Source organism: Schistocerca americana, chromosome 4, assembly GCF_021461395.2.
Source record: "Schistocerca americana isolate TAMUIC-IGC-003095 chromosome 4, iqSchAmer2.1, whole genome shotgun sequence".
In the NCBI taxonomy this organism is placed as follows: domain Eukaryota; kingdom Metazoa; phylum Arthropoda; class Insecta; order Orthoptera; family Acrididae; genus Schistocerca; species Schistocerca americana.
In genome coordinates, this window is record NC_060122.1 from 469,432,934 (window position 1) to 469,454,919 (window position 21,986).

General features: G+C 43.7%; 1 protein-coding gene and 1 pseudogene across 1 annotated transcript in view; both read right to left on the minus strand.

Annotated features, from left to right (window-relative positions):
- LOC124613549 overlaps positions 1 to 15,013 on the minus strand; it is a 76,367-nt gene extending 61,354 nt beyond the window's left edge. The window contains exon 1 of the mRNA XM_047142260.1: positions 14,777 to 15,013. Within this exon, the coding sequence (XP_046998216.1) occupies positions 14,777 to 14,926 (150 nt within the window). The 5' untranslated portion in view covers positions 14,927 to 15,013. The remainder of the gene's footprint in view (positions 1 to 14,776) is intronic.
- A 3,659-nt stretch (positions 15,014 to 18,672) lies between these two features.
- On the minus strand, positions 18,673 to 18,791 carry LOC124614551 (annotated as a pseudogene).
- Between the last annotated feature and the right edge of the window lie 3,195 nt (positions 18,792 to 21,986).

A 21,986-nucleotide genomic window follows, 5' to 3' on the forward strand; every position in this document is an offset into this window, starting at 1 on the left:
GTATACTTCTTCCCTCCTCACGCCAGCCTGCGTGAGCTAAAACGCGTGCATTTCGGCCTCCACTCGTAACACGGTGTTGGCTCTTTAACTAACACAACATGATCCGTCATACAGGGACGTTAAGCCATGCTGGCTTTCCTTAAAACTCCACGCTATGTGCTGACACCAACTTTCCCCATCCCTTTTTTAAATTCAAGCAAGATCCATAATAAATGAAACAAATACTGCGCTGTACAATGGTTCGCCAGTCATAATGACGGCAGAAATACGGCCTTTAACGCATTACGCAAAAGCGGAACCTTATCTTTATATCAGGGGCAGTCAAGTGAAAACGAGACGGGTGGAAAAAAAAACTAAACTTTTTATTATTTCACAGGTAATGGCCATATCTGTTAATACAGTTGCCCAGCGGTGGGACAAGACAGTCAAAACCTAAGTGGAAAAAAGTTTGCGGTTTCCTACGTATCCATGAGTGTACCCAGCCGTGCACATCTTCGTCCCAAGCACATCGACTGATGTCTTTCTTCAGGGCTCCAAAAAAGGGGAAATCGCCTGGGGAGAGGTCGGGACTGTATAGAGGATGTGGGCCCGCCAACATATTGCCTAGTTTATTTCAAGAAGGCGGTAAAAAAATGTTCAAATGTGTGTGAAATCTTATGGGACTCAACTGCCAAGGTCATCAGTCCCTAAGCTTACACACTACTTAACCTAAATTATCCTAAGGACAAACACACACACCCATGCACGAGGGAGGACTCGAACCTCCGCCGGGACCAGCCGCACAGTCCATGACTGCAGCGCAGAAGTCTGCAGAAGTTTCGCTCGGAAGCCCTTACACAACATCCATACAGTCCCAATCTCTTCCCAACCGAGTTCCACATTTTTGGAGCCCTGAAGAAAGACATTCATGGCTGTCGATTTGCTACGGATGAAGAGATGCATGATACCATAGGCAACCACAAACATTTTGCCATGAAGACATTGACAATCTCGTCTCACAATGGGATAAATGTATTTAAAATTATGGTGATTACTTTTGAAATAATTATCAATTTACCTACTCTTTTCCACCTGTCTCGTTTCCATTTGACTGCCCATTATATTTCAGGTAGTCCTACGAACACTCATGACTATTGGATACAAAGATCAGCTTTGTCTCCAGAACATTTTTCGGTTTTTCAATTTTCAATGTTGACGCTGTGGAACTAGAAAGCCGGAGGCGAATAAAAAAAGCTATGTTTTTCTCTCACTACTAGAGCACTAAATTCGAGAAGTACAAACAATGAGTCTACGGCATTTTTTCCTTTCACTTATTGGCTGAACAGTTACGGTGATCTGAGATCCGGTTCTCTGTAGAGAACAATTTTTATTCAGCTAAATCCCAGCGAGCTACGAGTGGGGCAGAAGTAATTCCAAATTTGAATACCTGGAAGGGGACGACTTTCTCGACATATGTAGCAAATGTGTCCGATGGCAGGGTTGTAACTGGCGGCTTCTGAACTGTTGGAACTCCGCCGGATGTCAGATCGGGAGGGAAGATCAGCTCTGACGTATCACGGCGCTGGTAAAGCTGAGCAGGCGATAGACAGTAGCAACAGTGCGACGGGCGCCGGCGAACCTCTTCCGGCGCGCGCTTAGATAATTTGTTGAACAAGTCAGCCCGTGAGTCACAGTTGTGAGAACGAGCCTGAGAAGGCGGCAGAGGTTGACGCAAGCTCCCTCGCCTGCTGGGAAGTAAGGCGAAACGGCAAAAAGCGGACTGCGGGCGCCCAGGCACAGCTGGGCAAACACAGGTGGTTGGTTTGTGGCTGCCCCGGTTGCGCAGTACCGATGCCACTATCCGTCACTTCCGACACAGCGCCTCGTGTTATATTCGGCAAGCACTATTGTGGTGGCGTACAGAGTTTGCGTTATGCTGGCGTAAAAGGTAAAGCTGTCGTCAATACGAAGCCTGGTCTGAACACCACACTGCTTCACCAAGCACGGTACTATTTGTGGTCGAATTCGTATGCCGTTGCCTTCGTACGACCATTGAACTGACTTATCCGTGCAGTTATAGAGGGACCAACAATTTATCGTGGACCTGTACCACGGTGTACCTCAGCATCGAGCAAATACTGCCAAGGATGAAAGAAGTGGCACATTAAAATCCTAGGATTATCTCGACGAGTGGGTATGAAATGTATTTGTTATCTGTTTCCACCAATACCTGAGATGAAGGACCACATAATCTGCGTTGCACGTAAAGCAAAAGACAGGGCTTCATTTATTGGTTGGATACAATCGAAACAGGAGATTGCATCCAAAACACTTTTACGTCACATACTTCAATACTGCTCAAGCGTATGTGAGCCATGGTAGGGTTAACATAGAACATCGAACGCATACAAATTAGCGGGCACGAATCATAAAGGGCTCTTCTGACTGATGGGAGAGCAACTTAGAGATCAGGGAACACCGAGAAAACTAGATCGAATCTAAACGTCCAGAATCACCATGTAGAAAGTTTGTGCAAGGTTACTTACACATTTAAAACGACGTTTCTGTTCAACCATCTGAAAGGCGAGTCATAATTTTGGTTGAAGGTCTATTACAGTCGATTGTAAGGCTAATTAGTTTCGTAGAAATTGTGTACATCCCTGCCACACTAAGTTCAACAATCACAGTTCTCATACACCATTTAAACGACACTTATGTTCAGGTGCACATGCGACTATTTTATTAAAGTAATTTAAAGGCAGTTTACTTTCATTAGTTTGATTTTATCGGCTGTGCCTCAACACGTGGTGTTTTGCCAGGAAATCGCAAGAGAGCGTGGCGCCCGGTTCGCTTTACCTCAATGTCGTCTTGCTGTGGGCGTGCGACCAGATTTGTCCGGCGCGAAATGAACTTGCGCTATGCGATACCAGACTGAAGCCACAAATAAAACCGAGAAAACCGTGACATTTGGCAACGTTCCGATGTTTAAGGTGAAAACAAACAATTACGCTTCCATCAAAGCTTGTTTATCTTAATATCGCAGCTGCAAGACCATAGATGACAACAAGTTATAAGAGACACACAGATGCTTGCTGCGGGAACCGTACTCGCTATTTTCAGTTACCGTTTTCTTCCCTTTTTGAGTGGCTCTGAGCACAATGGGACTTAACATCTGTGGTCATAAGCCCTCTAGAACTTAGAACTACTTAAACTTAACTACCCTAAGGACAACACACACATCCATGCCCGAGGCAGGATTCGAACCTGCGAATGTAGCGGTCACGCAGTTCCAGACTGAAGCGCCTAGAACCGCACGGCCACACCGGCCGGCTTGGCAGAGGGACAGGCACACAAAATAGTGTAATTGTACGACCAAGTGCCAGTTCAGTAGGCGTCGTTTGAGTCCGAAAGTGGTTCCTGTAATCATATTTTCACCCATTTGCGTCAGAGATCAGGGCAAGAGAATACACAGATAAAGAAACTTGAGGGGATAGTCCTCGTGAACTTTACAACCAAAATCGAAACCCCTCAAGCGATTTGGGACGTGTTATTTACTGTCTCTATTCCAAACTCATTTTAACGTGTCAGGAATGGTGATAGGGACCTAGGAACCTGAGGGCATGTCTGTGATTCTCCCTCTCATTTGTATAAAAAAGTGAAAAATTATATGTCAACATAATATTGCGGTCAGTTCTACGATTTTTACCTGTGACTTTTCACTTCTGTCACCTCTGGCATTGTTTGTTAAAAAATGCCGACTTGTACCGTGGCTCGTAGTCCACGCTAAACTCTCGCTCCCCATGTAACTCACTGAATAAGTCAGATCCAAGGTCGGAGCAATGTAACGGCATACCACCTCTAACCAGACTATGGCTACTAAAGCAGTGTGCTGTTCAGAACAATCTTGACGACAGTTTTTTTCTTTTCATTGAAACTTTCGCTGAATTTTCTAAAATAATAGACTACCCAACAAAGTTGTGTTAACGTACCATCAGGGTGGAACTCCTATTTGAAACCAACAGCAGACGGTGACGCTACGACGTATACCATTTCTTGTAGTAGCAGACTATAGGAAACAGCAAAGGAACGACATGTGTTATTCTGGACAATCAGTCTATCGCTATTCTGGAAGACAGCGCAATTGATTTCCGATGTAAATAACGAGTGTTATCAGTCTGAAGATTCATATGAACTTTGAACACCCACAGTGCTTTTCTCGGCTTCGCCCTAGTGTAAGTATGTGCGTTCTTTCCAGCTATAAATAGACTTAGGGGTATCTACAATTTAACGTGCAATCTGGAGCATCGTGCGGCTTATTATGGTTCTCGTAAATCAGTCATTGCCCGAGGCGAACAAAACAATTCTAGCGTACCTCTTTCCATGAAGACATACTGACCAAAGTGGAATCTGACCCAGGACTATTTGCTCACAAGTAGAGTATCCTAAGAAACAGAACAGAGTGAAGTAAGGGTCGGGCGGCGATCTTACATCTTGTACCGCCATCCAGTTCTTCGAACTAGGCGCTTCCTTCGAACTGACAACAACCAAATAAAGAACATAACCGCTGACGTTGCGCCGGAGAGGCGGGCGCAGAGGGGGAAAGGGGGCAAAAAGGGAAAGGAAAAAAGAATGGGGAGGTCTGCGGCGTCCTTGGAGCTTTCGTGCTTACATGAAGCAGAAGGCAGCGGCTGTCTGTGGCGATGAGGCACAGAAGCAGGAAGGATGCGAGCCGAGACGAGGAAGGCACGGCGTTACACATATTGGCACAGACAGAGAGAGGAAGGCTGCAAACTTTATCTTCTCGAGGTTATTACATACAAAGCGAGAACTCGACTAGACAAGGAAACAAGCATCCCAGCATTTACCTCACGCGATTTGGTAAAACCAGTATATATTTTAGCTTTCAGTCGTCGGTAGTGGCACATGATTTCAATGGCCAGTGAGGTTCAGTAAAGTTGTTGTTCATCTCGGTTACTGCGCAGGAAGCCTGTCTGAATAAAGATACTGGTAGACTGAGGTTTAGTACCGACATCGAGCAATACTCGTAAGACGCAGGGTCGTTTTAGAAGCCCCGTAGGTCACCGAGTTTTTAATTCTATGAAGCAGATGAATATCTGCTGCAGACCGCTCGCTCGCTACTGTGAAACTTCCTAACAGACAAACAGCACCGCGTGTCCGCTGTAGAGCGAAGGATGCAGTCTAGAAGAGACAGCGCAAACGAAAGATTCAGGCTAAGCCATTCTCCATGAATCCCGTTTTCCCCAGGGATGCTAGCACGTTGAAATATGGACGAGAAATTTCGAAGGGTTTGGTGAGTAGGGGAGAAGGTACTAGCAGTATAAAGTAATGACGTACAGAATAAAAATTTCGGGAATCGGATACTCTGTTCTCGAGAACTGATATATTTTATAAGTACAGCCTAGCAGGCCGCAGTGGCCGCCTTTCGCTTCGGCCACGCAGTCGACTCTAATCTTAACGTATCCGGTTCTCACTTGCTACAGTTATGTGTGGGAAAAGTAGGCGTACGTTTTCTGTTGCAACAGATGTTAAAGTATTTAATAGAATTTAACTCTAGAGTCAAACAACTTGATTATTTTCATCGGAACTAATTATCATAATACTTGTATTTTATCCTCATATTTCCATATTCATTTTTGGAAATTAATGGAACAACTTTTATCGAAATTATGTAGGATTATGTTAATGCAAGTACAAAGTACACATTTTCCATTATTTCTTAAATATATCTTTCAATGAAATGTTCCTTTTGTATGGCAAGTGAACGCCGTTGCCTAGAGGTGCGCTTCTACCAAAACTACGTTTCGGTAGTTTTGGTACACTACGTAAATTACGTAGTAAATTGAAAATATTGATCGGATTGGTAGTAAAAGTAACATAAATGTGCCCGTCAGAGGAACTGGTAACCGACGGTGTCTCTCTCTTTTTTGTTTGTTTTCCACATAATTAGAACCGCACGTCATTCAGGGCTAGTCTATCGTGTATTTTATATGCTTACAAAATATGAATTGTACATTATAAGCAATAAAAATTAGTTGACAGCGAAACTTCTGCGCTTTTATGTAACCAAAACAATTACTTTTGACGCAAGTGGAGTTTACATGTACAAACAAAAAATGGTTCAAATGGCTCTGAGCACTATGGGACTAACCTAAGGACAACACACACATCCATGCCCGAGGCAGGATTCGAACCTGCGCCCGTAGCGGTCCCGCGGCTCCAGACTGCAGCGCCTAGAAACGCACGGCCACTTCGGCCGGCCATGTACAAACATAAATGAGCTTGACGAAGTACTGAAGCCATGTTTGTAGGAAATTGAGTTTTATAGCAGTATATTATAAACCTGAATTTTTTAAATTTTTACTACAAAATTCCTGTCTTTCGTATTACAAACCAACAATAAACCTGAATTAAACACTGACAATTTCAATTTTACTGGAAATAGTTTTTTTTAAATAAGAGAGAGGAGGGTAACTATGCAGAACAAAAATGTTCCATAGGTTATGTGGGTCTTTATATATCCTTGCTCAGTTTCTAGACGGCTCATCGCTTCCGGTTTCTAGGGGTATCTAGTAAGACATTGATCACATACGCAAACAAAGGGATTGAAATGGAATAACGCCCGAAAGATATCCAACGCATGTAACGTAGAGATAATGCGGTTGCGATCTTAACTGACCAAGGCTGCTAGAAAAACTACCGGAATATACGCTTACTTATGATGCCGTACGGTAGTTTCCCGTAGGAAGAAGCGGCAGTAAACAAGCACATACACTTCAGAAGTTTTACGAGAGCAACGAACAACTGTTATTCTCTCTCTCGAGTGCTGCTGTCATGGGCCGACTCGCAGCGTGAAACGGGTAATGTTTTTCGATGTGGTATTCGAAAACTCCACCTCAGAAAGGTTAGAATCGATGGCATTTCAGTTCCTCTGGAGTATGGAGTACCTTGGATCAGTGATAACCTCCATGGGTAAAGATACTGAAAACCGTATAAAAACAGGCCTGTTGAAATAGAAGTCACTAAAGGAGTCTTCTGCGATGCGAAACTGCCTGTCGAAGTCAAAGGGAATACATGTAAACAAGCGATCAGGCCAGCTGTAATGTATGGATCAGAATGTTGGGCCATGCGCAAATCAGAGGAAATGAAACTCCAGATTACAGAGACAAGGAGCCCGCCACTGTGGCCGAGTGGTTCTAGGCGCCTCAGTCCGAAACCGCGCTGCTGCTACGGTCGCAGGCTCGAATCCTGCCTCGGGCATGGATGTGTGTGATGTCCTTAGGTTAGGTTTAAGTAGTTCTAAGTCTACGGGACTGATGACCTCAGATGTTAAGTTCCATAGTGCTTAGAGTCATTTGAACCATTTGAACAGACTGAAGGAGTGACCCTAAAAGTTAAAGTAAGAAACGACTACATACGAGATTCATTTAAGTTAGAAAACATATCGGAAAAGCTTCAGGAGAATCGTCTATGCTGGTACGGACAGGTCATGCGCCGTGAACCTAACCACATGAGAAAACCAGTACTCAACCTACAAATACCAAAGAGAGGCCCCGGATGCCCACAAAATACATGGATTAGGACCCTAAAGAACGGCCTGGAAACTATGAATGGCATAACAATACCAGGAGGGCCGATCTCAAGACATATGAGAAATAAGGCACGAAAGAAGAAGACTAGTGTGGAGTTATGAGCTGAGTAATGATTCATTCAGTCAAAAAGATGTGCAGGTTCGAGTCCCGATCTGATACTTTCAAATCTCACACAGACATTGCACACTCCGCTTCACAGCGAGAAATGCTTTCCAGTGCAAGTGAAGTAACAACGGACATTCAAGAAGGACTGGTTGATGTATCTGATTACCCTCAGGGATCGAGAGTGTGTAACTCTTAATTTTTATAATTTCAGACACTGGAAACAAGTGGAGTGCGATCGGGGAAAAGCGATGACTAATTACTTTGTGAGAAGCTGCCGTTGCTAATGCCGTGCGGAGCTCTGGGGAGCCCGCCTAAGCTCCTGGGACGTCGTTGTAAGTAGGGTTTCCTGCCGCAGTGGGCGCCAGTCGCTCTGCTGCGCCTGACGGCAGCTTCCCACGCGCCAGGGCTTCACAAAACGCGACGCCTCAGCTTGCCGCAGCTGCCAGTCACTGCGACGACACTCCCACTGGTCTACTAGGGGACGAGGTGGCGCAATCTCATCACCGGGTTTCCGCTTCTGACTGGACTTGTCCTCCACACCAGTTCAGCAAATAACTGGACACTCGTACGGAAGTAATTAAAGCTCATATACGTAGACTTATAGACGTTAACTATACCGAGCAAGCCTACTCACAAAGTTTCAAGAACCGGTCTTAAATTATGGCTCTAGGAATTTACTACAACTCCCTTACATGTCGCTCCCGTACGGGTTGTGGGACCAAGACTAGATTAATTACACAGGGGCATTTAAACAATCTTTCTTCCTATGCTCCAAACGTGAATGAAAAGCAAAAAAATGACTAATAACTGGTACATTGGGGCGTACACTCTGCCGTGCACGTCACAGTGGTTTGCCGCGTATAGATTTCGATGGATAGATCAGTACTTTATACGAGGTGTAGCATCGAGTGATCCTAGTAATGGTTTATCATATTTTTATTCTTTACCCAAAGTTTTGTCCGCATGACAGCTGTTGTTGATAATAATGCCAACATGGAAGCAAATGTAGCAAAGTTAGTAGCGAAAACCAAGCATTTGCCTTGTTTTGTGCACTCCGTAAATCTTATTGCTGAATGGGAAATCACAGTCGATGATTTTCATTTATTGGTCAACAAGATAAAAGAAAATGTTGAAATATTTCGAGTCTTGTGTCGTTCAATACGAGTTGCTGAGCCAAAAAAACTGAACATGTGCTCACCTTTGACTGTGTGCCACTGTTGCTGCACAATGGACTTAGCATAGCATAACATGTGTGACTTACTTTCCGAAGTCCCTACGTATTACGAATGCGAAATGATCGGAAAAAAACACAGGACGCAGGAAGGCCTTCTTTTTATATTAATTCTAGTTATAAACGAAAGCATCCTACACTTATTGTGGTCTGCAACTGGAATAAATGTAAAAAAAAAAAAAATCTTTCGTCCAATTACGCATGTGTGAATCGGTCTTTTCGGCGCTCGATTTGAAACCGTTTGATTCTTATGTTCCAGATATCCCGACTGTTTACTAGTTTTTAAAAATGAGTATTTGGTACGCATATAGTCGTTGAAGAAACAATATTGTGTCGATTTGCGGCGTAATTGCGAAAGAACGTGCAGCCATAGCATATTTAAATGGCTTGTTACGTTTCTCTCTGTGTTGGAAATAAGTACGAGAGTCACGTGGATGGAAATCAACAGCTTTTCACATGACCACCTCTTCATTGACAGAAAAATCGGTTTCCATTTTAAAGTAGGGCGGATGAAAGTGGAAATTTTTTTTTTTGTTTTTTTTTTTTTTTTTAGAATGATTTGACAGCTGTCAGCCACTGCACCAATTGAGAGTCCTCTTCAGTATCCTCTCCTCCATTTCGCACTGCCTTCTGGCACTGCAGTTGCGCGGAAATTAAACGTTTCTTTGCCTAGTTTGGCTCGCGCGGTATTCTATCACCTTCATTTTCATTGAGAGGATTTGAAAATTCGTCATTCCCGCGGTAAGAGCAGTTGCGCTGAGTCAGGTACGTCAAGTGGCCTAAATCCGGAAAAGTCACGTACGCGAAATTGGTTTTTCAACGACTATATCAGTGTTTTGATAGAGACATGGTACTGATGTACCTCTGTCTCCGGCATGAGAAAAGCTTCACCCAATCCGAGGCAGATAAGGTACAGTGAAACTTTAAATACGAGAAACAAGCGCGACTTTGTGCAATGATTGTCGCGTTATGTACCAGCATATCTTCCAGGAACACCTGCTAATCGCACCACAAGTCATAACTAGAACAACCTGCCTTGTCGGTGTATAATCACAAGCACATTCAGACGACGGCGGTAAGTACTGTCGGGAAGGGAACTTTATTCCGCAATGTCGGCCGTCTGTCCATCAGTATTAGTTAGATACCGCAGATATAACCCATTTATTGATTCTTTACGTCGTCCTAAAAGTTTTAAAGTCGGCGTGTGAGAACGTTTGAAAGGGGAGCGGACAGCTGCTTCTGTGATTACACTGAAGGTATCTTGTCCACTCGTAGACGGTATCTGGTGAACTGTATTCTCTGCCCATTTCATAAGGAGGGCGCACATTCCGATGCGAAGCCGATGAACTTTTATTTTTTAAGGATACTACGTCTCTTAACACCGTAACATTGTTCGCGACTAAAATAATTTTATAGTATTTTGCAATTCACTTGCTCCATGCTGATAATAATTGAAACATTACGTACTTTCGTCTGTTTGGCGGTCAGCATAAATCAGGAACTACCATATAACTTTATATACGTTGTACTATCCCGATATAACTAGGACGCCAACATCTTTATAAATCTAAATGCCCTGGGACAGCAATTGAATTTGTGGTAGACTCTATTGCGAATGTACAAGGCGATTTTTAACGTTATCGGAAAAGATTTATACCAAAAATATTCCATTTCATGTGCTGTCTCTCAAAACTGCATGAAAATTTTGTTTTCGTAAGTCAAACTTCCTAAGACCGCAACAGTTCGTATGTGTACAAAGGCTTCAAGGGTGAAGTACACTCTACAAACTTTCTGGAAAGTCTGGAATCCCAAGCTTTGTTTCTGTCGTACATTTTACGAGGGCTATTTGGAAAGTAATGTCCGGCTCGGGCACGAAATGGAAACCACAGTGAAAATCCAATAAAGCTTCGCACAAATGTGTTGGGGCAGTGTCTATAGTATGCCTGTCGCTCCCATTACGTCGCTCTTTTCAGTTCTGAGCGCACAATGAGCATATAAAGATACCTAGAAAATGGTGTCTCCCGCCACGTATGTCGGCCTGCTGAAAGATTTCGCCTGTGTCATGCAACCTACATAACTGCCATGCGTTTCCTTCTTCTTGACAATTCTCGGCCGCACTCTTCAGTGGCAATGAAGATACTCCCAGAGTGCTTGATCAGCCACGATACACCCCATAATTGACTCCCTCTGTGTTACATTTCCGTTTATATGAACCCCTGGCTATAAAAACAACACAGACAACGAGATGTAGACCGGCGTAGAGAATTAACGGAAAGCACAGGCTACTTTCTATGACGAGGGTATTGGAAAGTTGGTACAACGCTACGATATATGTCTGACCGGGACCGACGACTATGTAGAGAAGTAGCTGGAAAGTGTAGCTAAATGTTCAAAAAAAAAAAACTTTTTTTATTTTCACAGTGGTTTCCATTTCGCGACCGATCTGAACTTACTTTCCGAATAGCCCTCGAAACCACATAGTTTACTCATGCGGGGAAATAAGTCGGCTCTCTTGCGGACTCGTCCTTAGTCTGTGACTATTTAAAAATCTGGAACTATATAGATATTACCACATGTGATCATTGTGAAATACACTGTCATAATACAGAAATTGCATAACTGTAAAAAGATCTCAGGATGGACTCTGCATTCTATTCGTATTGTGTGTTAAAAAGATGCATGAAAAACGAAGTAGCTTTTCGTCGATAAATAAATTGTACCTAAAGACATTGAGTCATTATTTCGCAGGAAGTGTGTGTGTGTGTGTGTGTCTCAGTATGGACTCATAATTATAAAAAGATCTCAGCATTGACTGTGCATTCGATTTGTATTGTATATTAAAAAGATGCATGAAAATGAAGCGGCTTTTTGTCGGTAAATAAATTGTACCTGAAGACATTCGATTGTTATTTCACAGGAAGTGTGTGTGTTTGTCTGTGAGGGGGGGGGGGGGGGGGGCGGAGATGCTATCAAGCTGTTACGTCTTCCGATAACTGCTTACTAACAGCTTCCGCCCGCACAGAGGCGCTTTGCCGTGCGTTGACAGGCTGTCAGCTGATACCGGGTGTTCACTCGTGTTAAAAGGCCGGATGTTACAGCCGGCAGGGTGTAGGCAGGAGTAAAGGTGTTTCGCGGTGAACGAGTTTCAGGACTGGGTGAAGAGACTCATCTGTTGTACTAAAACTGTCTGAATTTCCACACTATGTGCGTACACACCACTACGTTGCTTTCACTTCTGCACTAACAAGAAAAGCAAAGAAATTTAATTAACAGATCAACATTTATTCGGACGACAGAATGGAATGTCAGTTGCTCGCTTGAAACATGATAAAGAAGAGTCCCCATTGATTCACTAAGCTTCGATAAACGCGGTCCTAAATTCTGTTAGAAAACACGGGAAATTTAATGGGGGTCGGTCGACATCATCTTTGTGAGCTTTCTGCCAAATGGCAGACAAGGAAGTGGAGAGCAATAGAAAAAAGATCTGGTTTCCTCTGTCTCACTACTTTTTGGTAACTTATCAAGGTGCGTGAGACAGCTGAAATACGTTACGAATGATGGCTTACACGTAGAGATACTAAATATAAAACATAGACCAACAATGGCATGCGCAGAGGCATACAAGAAGTTACTTTTTTCGCGCCCCATCTGTAAAAGGAATGGAAAGAATTACTACATGGCACAAAATAAGAAATACACTACGTACTGCCATGCACTTTACAGTGATTCGAGATCACAGATGTAGCTGGACCTGAAATTTTGAGCTAACGAGGAGGTGTTGCGACATTGGTTGACGGTTACGGTGTAGGTGACGGTTACAGTGTAAGAGACAAAGTCACGGTCTCCTATGATCACTAGCGTCAGAGCTGAAATTCGGATGGGGGAAGGGCAGGGAAGGAAATAGACAATATTCTTTACAAAAGTACCATACAGTATATTAGGGTAACCAAGGGAAACGAATCAGCATAGTAAGACGGACATTTGAACTCCATTACACTGGAATGCGAGCTCGGAAAGCTGACCACCGCACCACTTCGTTCGAGTCTGTCCGATGATCAGTTTTCTATATTTATGAATTAAAATGTTTAATACTTCTGTTTCAGATTGAAATAAAAATGCCCGAAATGAGTAATACACAACATCTTTTTTGGGAATTTCAGCGCGTGTAGAAATACTACAACATGCGGAGAAAAATAATTGCAGCATTCACCTGTAGCGATATGAGGAACCGTAAAGCATGATGGGTGGGCAGAAGTTTGAATACTGCTCTTTCGTGGAACGCCGTCTCGCACCGTAACCCCTGTGCAAGTTTAATCACCGAAATAGCACTGCGATCTTGCGACTGAGAGGACTTTGATGCGACAGGCGTCATTTGTGACAGGTTGTTGAAAGTGTCCTTTTTTCTCCAGCTGCGTTCATTCCTTTGAGATTGCAAGTAATGGCTTTTACCTGGGACTGAGGCCAGCATCCGTGCCCCTGCAGCTGTTTGTGAGTGAAGTGCACCTGCATCTCACAGAAATAAAGCTGGCGTCCGTCCCGGAGAGTTACCTCAGCGCACGTTAAAATGAGTGCATGATGTGTCTCGTGTGAAGCCATGCCCCTCTCTTCGGTAGCCGTGATTCTTATTCTAAACCTGAGCCGAGTTGGCTTTCGCAGCTGACAGCAAAATGTCAACCTTACTGAAGGAAGCGGACAGAAGCGTAGCCTCATGGAAAAAACATGGAAATTACCCCACTTTTTGTTCCTGAATGCCACGAAATGACGAATTTACACGGAGATGAAGTAACACCTTGGACAATGTCACTAGGAAGCCACGGGCAAATATGTTTACAAAAATTAAATCTGTAGAAACAGTGTTTCTCCCACTACTCTCAGAATATTATTAACGAGGTTCTCTCATGCTGGGTATAGAATCTTAAATCTCCGCCTAGACGTTCCCTTCTACCAAAATGGCTGAAGCTTTAGTCCATTGTTAAAGAATTAACCACCTACTGTGACGCTTGCATAAAAAACTTTCGTCCTGTTGACGCACTTGTTATCCGGCTTATCAAGTACAACAGCTGAGACTTTGAAACGATCATTCTCCTTCCTTTCGATGATCACATAAATCTCACCCACGTTGCAGATCAGCTGTTTAAGCTGACCAAGCATTTTATCGTCTCTTATACTTTGGCAATTTTCAGAATAATTTTAGACAGATGAGAATCTGAGGTTTTCCAAGTCCAGCAAGCACGAATATGCATGCGTTCATGAACGTTATATCTGACACCTGTTCCTCTTTTGTTTCAACCGTAACGCCTGAAAAGAAAAACACGTTCTTCAAGATACGCAGATTATAGATATGTTTCTTTTTATGTCTCGAGATTATATGCTTCGGAATTGACTCAATGTTTGTCACACTACATATTCTCACATTTGTAAAGGAATACTAGCATTCATAGGATAACGAATCTTGTAAAAACAGTTGTACCGAAGATATTGTTTAAAATATTGGTACTATAAATTCATGCTAGGGCTATTTTGAACGGTATGCGCTGATAAAAATATGGAAGGTGATCTATTCAGAGTCCTTAGGTATATTTTCCAAGCAATATTTGCTACCCACTAACAGGAGTTGAGGATAAATCGCTGACGTGGGAGGAAGAATTCTTCTAACCTGCTCCCATCGAAGCGACATTGTTACACAACCCACTTGTTGAAATGATATCTCCAAAACAACATTAGCGTCCTGGAGCATACACGTTCACTTCACTTAGCGTAATACTTTTGTATCGTCGCACAATCGTTGTTGCGATGGACCAGTAGTACGCACTTGCTAGGAGGATATTTGTCGGACTGCCTGCCGACTTGCCTGATCAGGAGCGAACTCGCAGCTCGCGGTGTTTTGGACGCAGTTGCAGCCCGGTCGCTGGCATAGCGGTGTTTCGGCGTCCTGCAGGCGCGCGCTGCCGATCATCAAAAACAGCAGGCACGCAAGGGCGGCAGCAGTGGTGGCTGCCATCGTGCCGCGGCTCCAACGTCACGCCGAGCATGACGCACTCCCGCCACTCGCTACGCCCATCTCTGGCCGAGGCGCAGCACGCACTGCCATCTGTTCCTACCAACACTGAGCGCCGCGCCGCGACGTCCGTCACAGTCCAAAGAATACCACTGCGCAGACGTTCCACTCATACGGACTAACGCGCCAAGTCGATCTGTGTAGACTGCAGCGTGCTTCAGGACCGCGCCTGAACTTGACACGAATGTGTAAACTGAATATCAGTGCACTATTACGTACTATATACTCCGCTGAAAAGATTCCATTTCATGGTCACGTTAAACTGCTGCTAAACGAACACCCCTCTTCCTTTCTGGAACCGCGCCTGAACAAGAACATAGAAGGTGGTTCAAAAAGAGCGCCGGTTTTGAAAGAAATTCATCAACTTTCCCATCAATTGGGTTAAGCTGTTCTTCAGTACGGAGAGTTCTCCGGTATGATCTCCATTACCATCCATATAAAATTCAGTTGACGCAGCAGCTGAAGAGATGACAGTCCAAGGTCATGTGACTTACTTCCTTGTGACTTTTTTCTTTGGGGTAATGTTAAGTGAACGGTGTATGCTAATTAACCGCGTAAAATGCATGACTTAGAGGAGGAGATTCGATAAGTTGTCAGCGAAATGGATGTGAAACTTATCGTGCAGTCATAGTGAATTTCATGGGTAGAGTTCTTGCAGGTCAGCGCAGTAGAGGAGGTCATATGCCTCACATTTTCATACATGAAATGGGAAGGTCAGATGAACATGTTTATATATTTTGATTGTGTATTTTGTAAAAATGAACTTCTTGCTTTTCTATATCAAAACAGACTCTCTTTTTTAGCCAACTTGTATACATATGTTCATGTCTACCGTTTTAGCCCTTTTGCATTTTAATGTTGCTCCAACTACTTCTTGTTTTTCTGTTAATGTACGTAACAATGCAGATTTCATTACACTTCGAGCTGGATGGCGTGGCTGAAATGACAGTCGAAGTACTGTGATTCGAGTACCGATTCTGCCATTCTGGTTTAAATACAGGGTGTATCTAAAAGAATCGTCCGATTTCAAAAAAATCGAAACTATTAGGTAATTTGAGATATATGCGTGAAAACGTGCTGTCGGAAAGAGCAAACTCTCGAATTTTACATGGATCTCGTTTGGTAGCAGCAGTGTACGCTCACTTCAGTTCTAGCAAAAATGGTGTCGGGACAACAGAAAATTTTTTGTGTTCTACGTTTCGCGCAGTGCGGGTCAGTAATGTAAGATGTGGAACCTCCCACAGTAGAGAGCATCAGACGATGGCAGGAGCAATTGCGAGAAACAGATTGTTTGTGTAAAGGCAAATCACCAGGCCGTCCCCGGGTGTCTGCCGCAGACGTTGAAAGCATCCGCCACAGTTTCACAAGGAGTCCGCAGAAATCCGTTCGCCGTGCAGCTCATCATGCCCCCGATGTCCGTCTGGCGTGTGTTGCGTCGACGTTTACGCATGAAACCATACAAAATTCAACTACTGCAAGCTCTTCGTGAAGGTGACAAACAATAACGAATGTAGTCTGTAATTTCGTTCTTGGCAGGCTGGAGGATGACAGTTTTCTTCCACACTTAGTGTTTACTGACGAGGCAACATTTCAGTTAAATGGAAAGGTGAACCGTATAATGTGAGAATATTGGATACGTAACAACCATATGAAGTTGTACAACGTGAGAGGGACTCTCCAAAATTTAATGTGTTTTGTGTATGGTCTATTTTTCTTTGCCGAGAGTATTGTTACAGGAAGCACATATCTCAATATGCTTGAGAACCTTCTTTTCCCACAGTGGGAGGCTGATTCGAACGACTTCATTTGGTTCAAATGGCTCTGAGCACTATGGGACTTAACATCTATGGTCATCAGTCCCCTAGGACTTAGAACTACTTAAACCTAACTAACCTAAGGACATCACACAACACCCAGTCATCACGAGGCAGGGAAAATCCGTGACCCCGCCGGGAATCGAACCCGGGAACCGGGCGCGGGAAGCGAGAACGCTACCGCACGACCACGAGCTGCGGACGAACGACTTTATTTACCAATAGCGTGGGACACCGCCACACTGTCATATGGAAGTGCGGAAATTTTTAAATCAAACGATTAGTGAACGATGGATCTGTCGCCCTGGACCAAGTGATTCAGCCTTACATTACTGGCCTCCATGGTCACGGGACCTGATTGTATGTGATTATTTCTTGTGGGGGTTTATAAAAGACTCTGTTTATGTGCCTCCGTTACCAACAACAATGAATGAACTGAGATATCGCATAACAGCAGCTGTGGAAGATGTAACTCAAGACATACTCGCTGCAGTGTGGGAACAATTTGAATACGGCAGTGACATAGGCCATCTCAAGGGAGGCATATTGAACACCTATGAAAATGTAGGAAAAATTTTTTTTGAATTTCCCGTTCATCAAAAAACAAAATTTATTTCTATATTTATTAGTTTCAGAAATATATACGTGCAAAATCTGATGACTGTTTTTGATACATCCCGAACAGTATTTTTATAGTGCCCGATAGCGCATTGGGTTAAAACCTGCGAAGTATCCGTTCCTCCACCCTGACCTTTCAGTAAGCGTTCGATATCTCGTTCTTAATTGTGGTTCACTGTCGAAACTGGCATGAGACATAAAATACAAAAGTTCGGAGTTCAATCCTCAGTCGGTTCAACGACATTTTTCTGCCACTGACCGCATCTTTCACTTATGGCAACGATATCTAAATGTATATAATTCAAGCTGCATTCGGTTCAGAATCGAGTAAACTGTATGTCGCTCTGTAGACGGGTAAATCAGTTCACCGGCCAGAGAGTGGTTCATCCCTAGTAAAGCACTGCGGTGTTCATATCAGCTTTCATGTTTAGAATGGTTCTACCTCAACTGGCGAAATTGACGAGACGCTCGGCAGCGAGCAGGAAGGTGTCTTCAGATAAGCGCGTATTACTTTTACTGAACGATACATCTTGACGGCTTTGTCCACTTATCAAGCAAGGCGATGCAAAGGTTAGCACACTGGATTCGCTTTCGAATTGTGGAGGGCGACGGTTCAAGTCCCCGTCCGGCAATAGAGGTTTATGTTTTCTGTGATTCCCCTAAAATCGCTTAAGACAAATGCCGAGATCGTTCGCGTGACAAGGGCACGGTCGATCTCCTCCGCCATCCTGTCATAATCAGAACTTGTCCTCCGCCTCTGATGACACCGCCGTCGATGATACGCAAAATTTCAGGCTTCCTTCCTTATTCCTTGTACACATCAAAATCAACTATTCTTATAGGAAAAGGAATTTTTTGTTTATGTATTTTCAGTTTAGGCAATATTTTTCATACACCCAGCAATAGTTATAACAGTACAGAGTTACCATGAAACCTTGAGCTAAAATAAAATAACAGACTAAGCTTAGCTTTGCGAATAAAACATATATTAAGAATATTACTTTAGGTTCAAATCTATTCCTTCAGTGTTTTCATATGGAGTATCTTATTCAGCATAGTTTGAGTCTGTATATACATATCTCCGGTCGAACTGGCGGCAGAAGGCCAAACGGTATAGTTCGACCGCCGTGTCATCCTTAGCCTATAGGCGTCACTGGGTGTGGATATGGAGGGGCATGTGGTCACCTTACCACTTTCCCAGTCGTTTCAGTCAAGTACGTCGTCAATTAACCTCACAATGACTGAGTGCACCCCTCTTGCCAACAGCGCTCGACTGACCTCGACGATCACCCATCCAAGTGCTAGCCAAGCCCTACAGCGCTTAGCTTTGGTGATCTGACGGGAACCGGTGTTATCACTGCGACAAGGCTGTTGGCACATATACATATACCAGTTAGTAATTTACATATTATAAAAAGGTATAGGAAAAGGATCTAAGGTGGAGGGTGAAGAATGAAGGATGAGATGTTTATTAGGACCAGTGGTACCACATCAAATATTTCAAATCGCCCCGTTTCAAACTACAGATCTACGGAGAACAAAATTAGTTGCACCACCGATTCGTACATCTCTGTGACTTGTTGGTCGGGCCAGCATTCTGCGATAAGAATGAAGAACTTACAGCAGCATTCTCAGGAATATTGTTTACCTTACTTATAAGGTAGTTCTCTTTGTTCCCTTTTAACAGCTTTCTGTATGCTGCTTGAACATTCTCTTTCACATTCGTGTCTCTGCCCTACACGTAATGTTTCCAGATAGTATTTCGAGTGCAGCACGTGTAGTTTAAACTGAAGCAGAGCAAGCCTGTTGTTTTCATCAGCTTTGTAAGGTCACCGGATAAAACAGGCTAATACCTTATAACACCGCCCCCAGTCTCAGATCGGCGAGGACACCCATTCATGGTTAGAATACCATAGAGCTACCAAAATGTACGGACGTTGATTGGTACATTTCACCGGCTGTCACAAATAGTGCCAGACATTTCGATTAAGAGCGAGCTATTTAGCGGGTATTTCGCTGTACCATAGTGTGGCTGTGTGTTCATCAGACCACGCGTGGGGGGTATCTAAAAAGAATGGTTCAAATGGCTCTGAGCACTATGGGACTTAACATCTATGGTCATCAGTCCCCTAAAACTTAGAACTACTTAAACCTAACTAACCTAAGGACAGCACACAACACCCAGTCATCACGAGGCAGAGAAAATCCCTGACCCCGCCGGGAATCGAACCCGGGAACCTGGGCGTGGGAAGCGAGAACGCTACAGCACGACCACGAGCTGCGGACAGGGGGGGGGGGGAGGTATCTACAGGATATCCGTCACAAAGATGAAGAAGAAAAGTAACTCTTTCTTACCGTCTAGGTTCAAATGGTTCAAATGGCTCTGAGCACGTTGGGACTTAACATCTGTGGTCATCAGTCCCCTAGAACTTAGAACTACTTAAACCTAACTAACCTAAGGACACCACATACATCCATGCCCGAGGCAGGATTCGAACCTGCGACCGTAGCGGTCACGCGGTTCCAGACTGACGCGCCTAGAACCGCTTGGCCACACGGGCCGGCACCGTCTAGGTCTTTAGGCTTTCCCGGCAAGCCGATGTCGTCTTGCAAAATCGGGTTTTATGGCAGTAATCCGCATCGTACTTGCACGATATTTCGATCGCTTAATCCCCCGATCTTCATCATGTGCTTCTTGAGTCTAAGGAAGCACATGATGAAGATTACGAGTTGTTGTTGTTGTTGTGGTCTTCAGTCCTGAGACTGGATTGATGCAGCTCTCCGTGCTACTTTATACTGTGCAAGATTCTTCATCTCCCAGTACCTACTGCAGCCTACATCCTTCTGAATCTGCTTGGTGTTTTCATCTCTTGGTCTCTCTCTACGATTTTTACCCTCCACGCTGCCCTCCAGTACCAAATTGGTGATCCCTTGATGCCTCAAAACATGTCCTACCAACCGATCCCTTCTTCTAGTCAAGTTGTGCCACAAACTCCTCTTCTCCCCAATTCTATTCAATACCTCCTCATTAGTTCCGTGATCTACCCATCTAATCTTCAGCATTCTTCTGTAGCACCACATTTAGAAAGCTTCTATTCTCTTCTTGTCCAAACTATTTATCGTCCATGTTTCACTTCCATACATGGCTACACTCCATACAAATACTTTCAGAAACGACTTCCTGACACTTAAATCAATACTCGATGTTAACAAATTTCTCTTCTTCAGAAACGCTTTCCTTGTCATTGCCAGTCTACATTTTATATCTTCTCTACTTCGACCATCATCAGTTATTTTGCTCCGCAAATAGCAAAACTCCTTTACTACTTTAAGTGTCTCATTTCCTAATCTAATTCCCTCAGCATCACCCGATTTAATTCGATTACATTCCATTATCCTCGTTTAGCTTTTGTTGATGTTCATCTTATACCCCCCTTTCAAGACACTGTCCATTCCGTTCAACTGCTCTTCCAAGTCCTTTGCTGTCTGTGACAGAATTACAATGTCATCGGCAAACCTCAAAGTTTTTATTTCTTCTCCGTGGATTTTAATACCTACTCCAAAGTTTTCTTTTGTTTCCTTTACTGCTTGCTCAATATACAGATTGAATAGCATCGGGGAGAGGCTGCAACCCTGTGTCACTCCCTTTCCAACCACTGCTTCCCTTTCATGTCCCTCGACTCTTATAACTGCCATCTGGTTTCTGTACAAATTGTAAATAGCCTTTCGCTCCCTGTATTTTACCCCTGCCACCTTCAGAATTTGAAAGAGAGTATTCCAGTCAACATTGTCAAAAGCTTTCACTAAGTATACAAATGCTAGAAACGTAGGTTTGCCTTTCCTTAATCTTTCTTCTAAGATAAGTCGTAGGGTCAGTATTGCCTCACGTGTTCCAACATTTCTACGGAATCCAAACTGATCTTCCCCGAGGTCAGCTCCTACCAGTTTTTCCATTCGTCTGTAAAGAATTCGCGTTAGTATTTTGCAGCAGTGACTTATTAAACTGATAGCTCGGTAATTTTCACATCTGTCAACACCTGCTTTCTCTGGGATTGGAATTCCCAAAGAAAGCAGGTGTTGACAGATGTGAAAATTACCGAACTATCAGTTTAATAAGTCCAAGCAGTCGAAATATCGTGCAAGTAGGAGCACCTAATAAAGACTGCGAGTTACACGATCGCAATATCGTGCAAGTACGACGCGGATTACAGATAGTAAACCCCATTTTCCTAGATGACGTTCTGGTTGATGTTCACGACAACTTGAATGAGTGGGCCCAACTCATGGTACGAAAAACACCCCAAAGCACCCTTGCTCTGAACTACTCCTTCCACACACTGCTGGCTAAACGCCTCACTGGACTGTGGGCCATTTAGTGCTTTGTATCATTTGAAAAGAGACAAAATCACGACTCGTTGGACTACACTACATGCCTCCAGCTTCTATATTGGCTCATTGAAGACGTGCAGCTTTGCGTGCCGCTGTGACCAATGGCCGTTTGCGAATTACCCGACTTCATATGAACATTGCGTGCAGCGCCCTTAGCCACGTTTGCTCGGAAACTGGTTGAA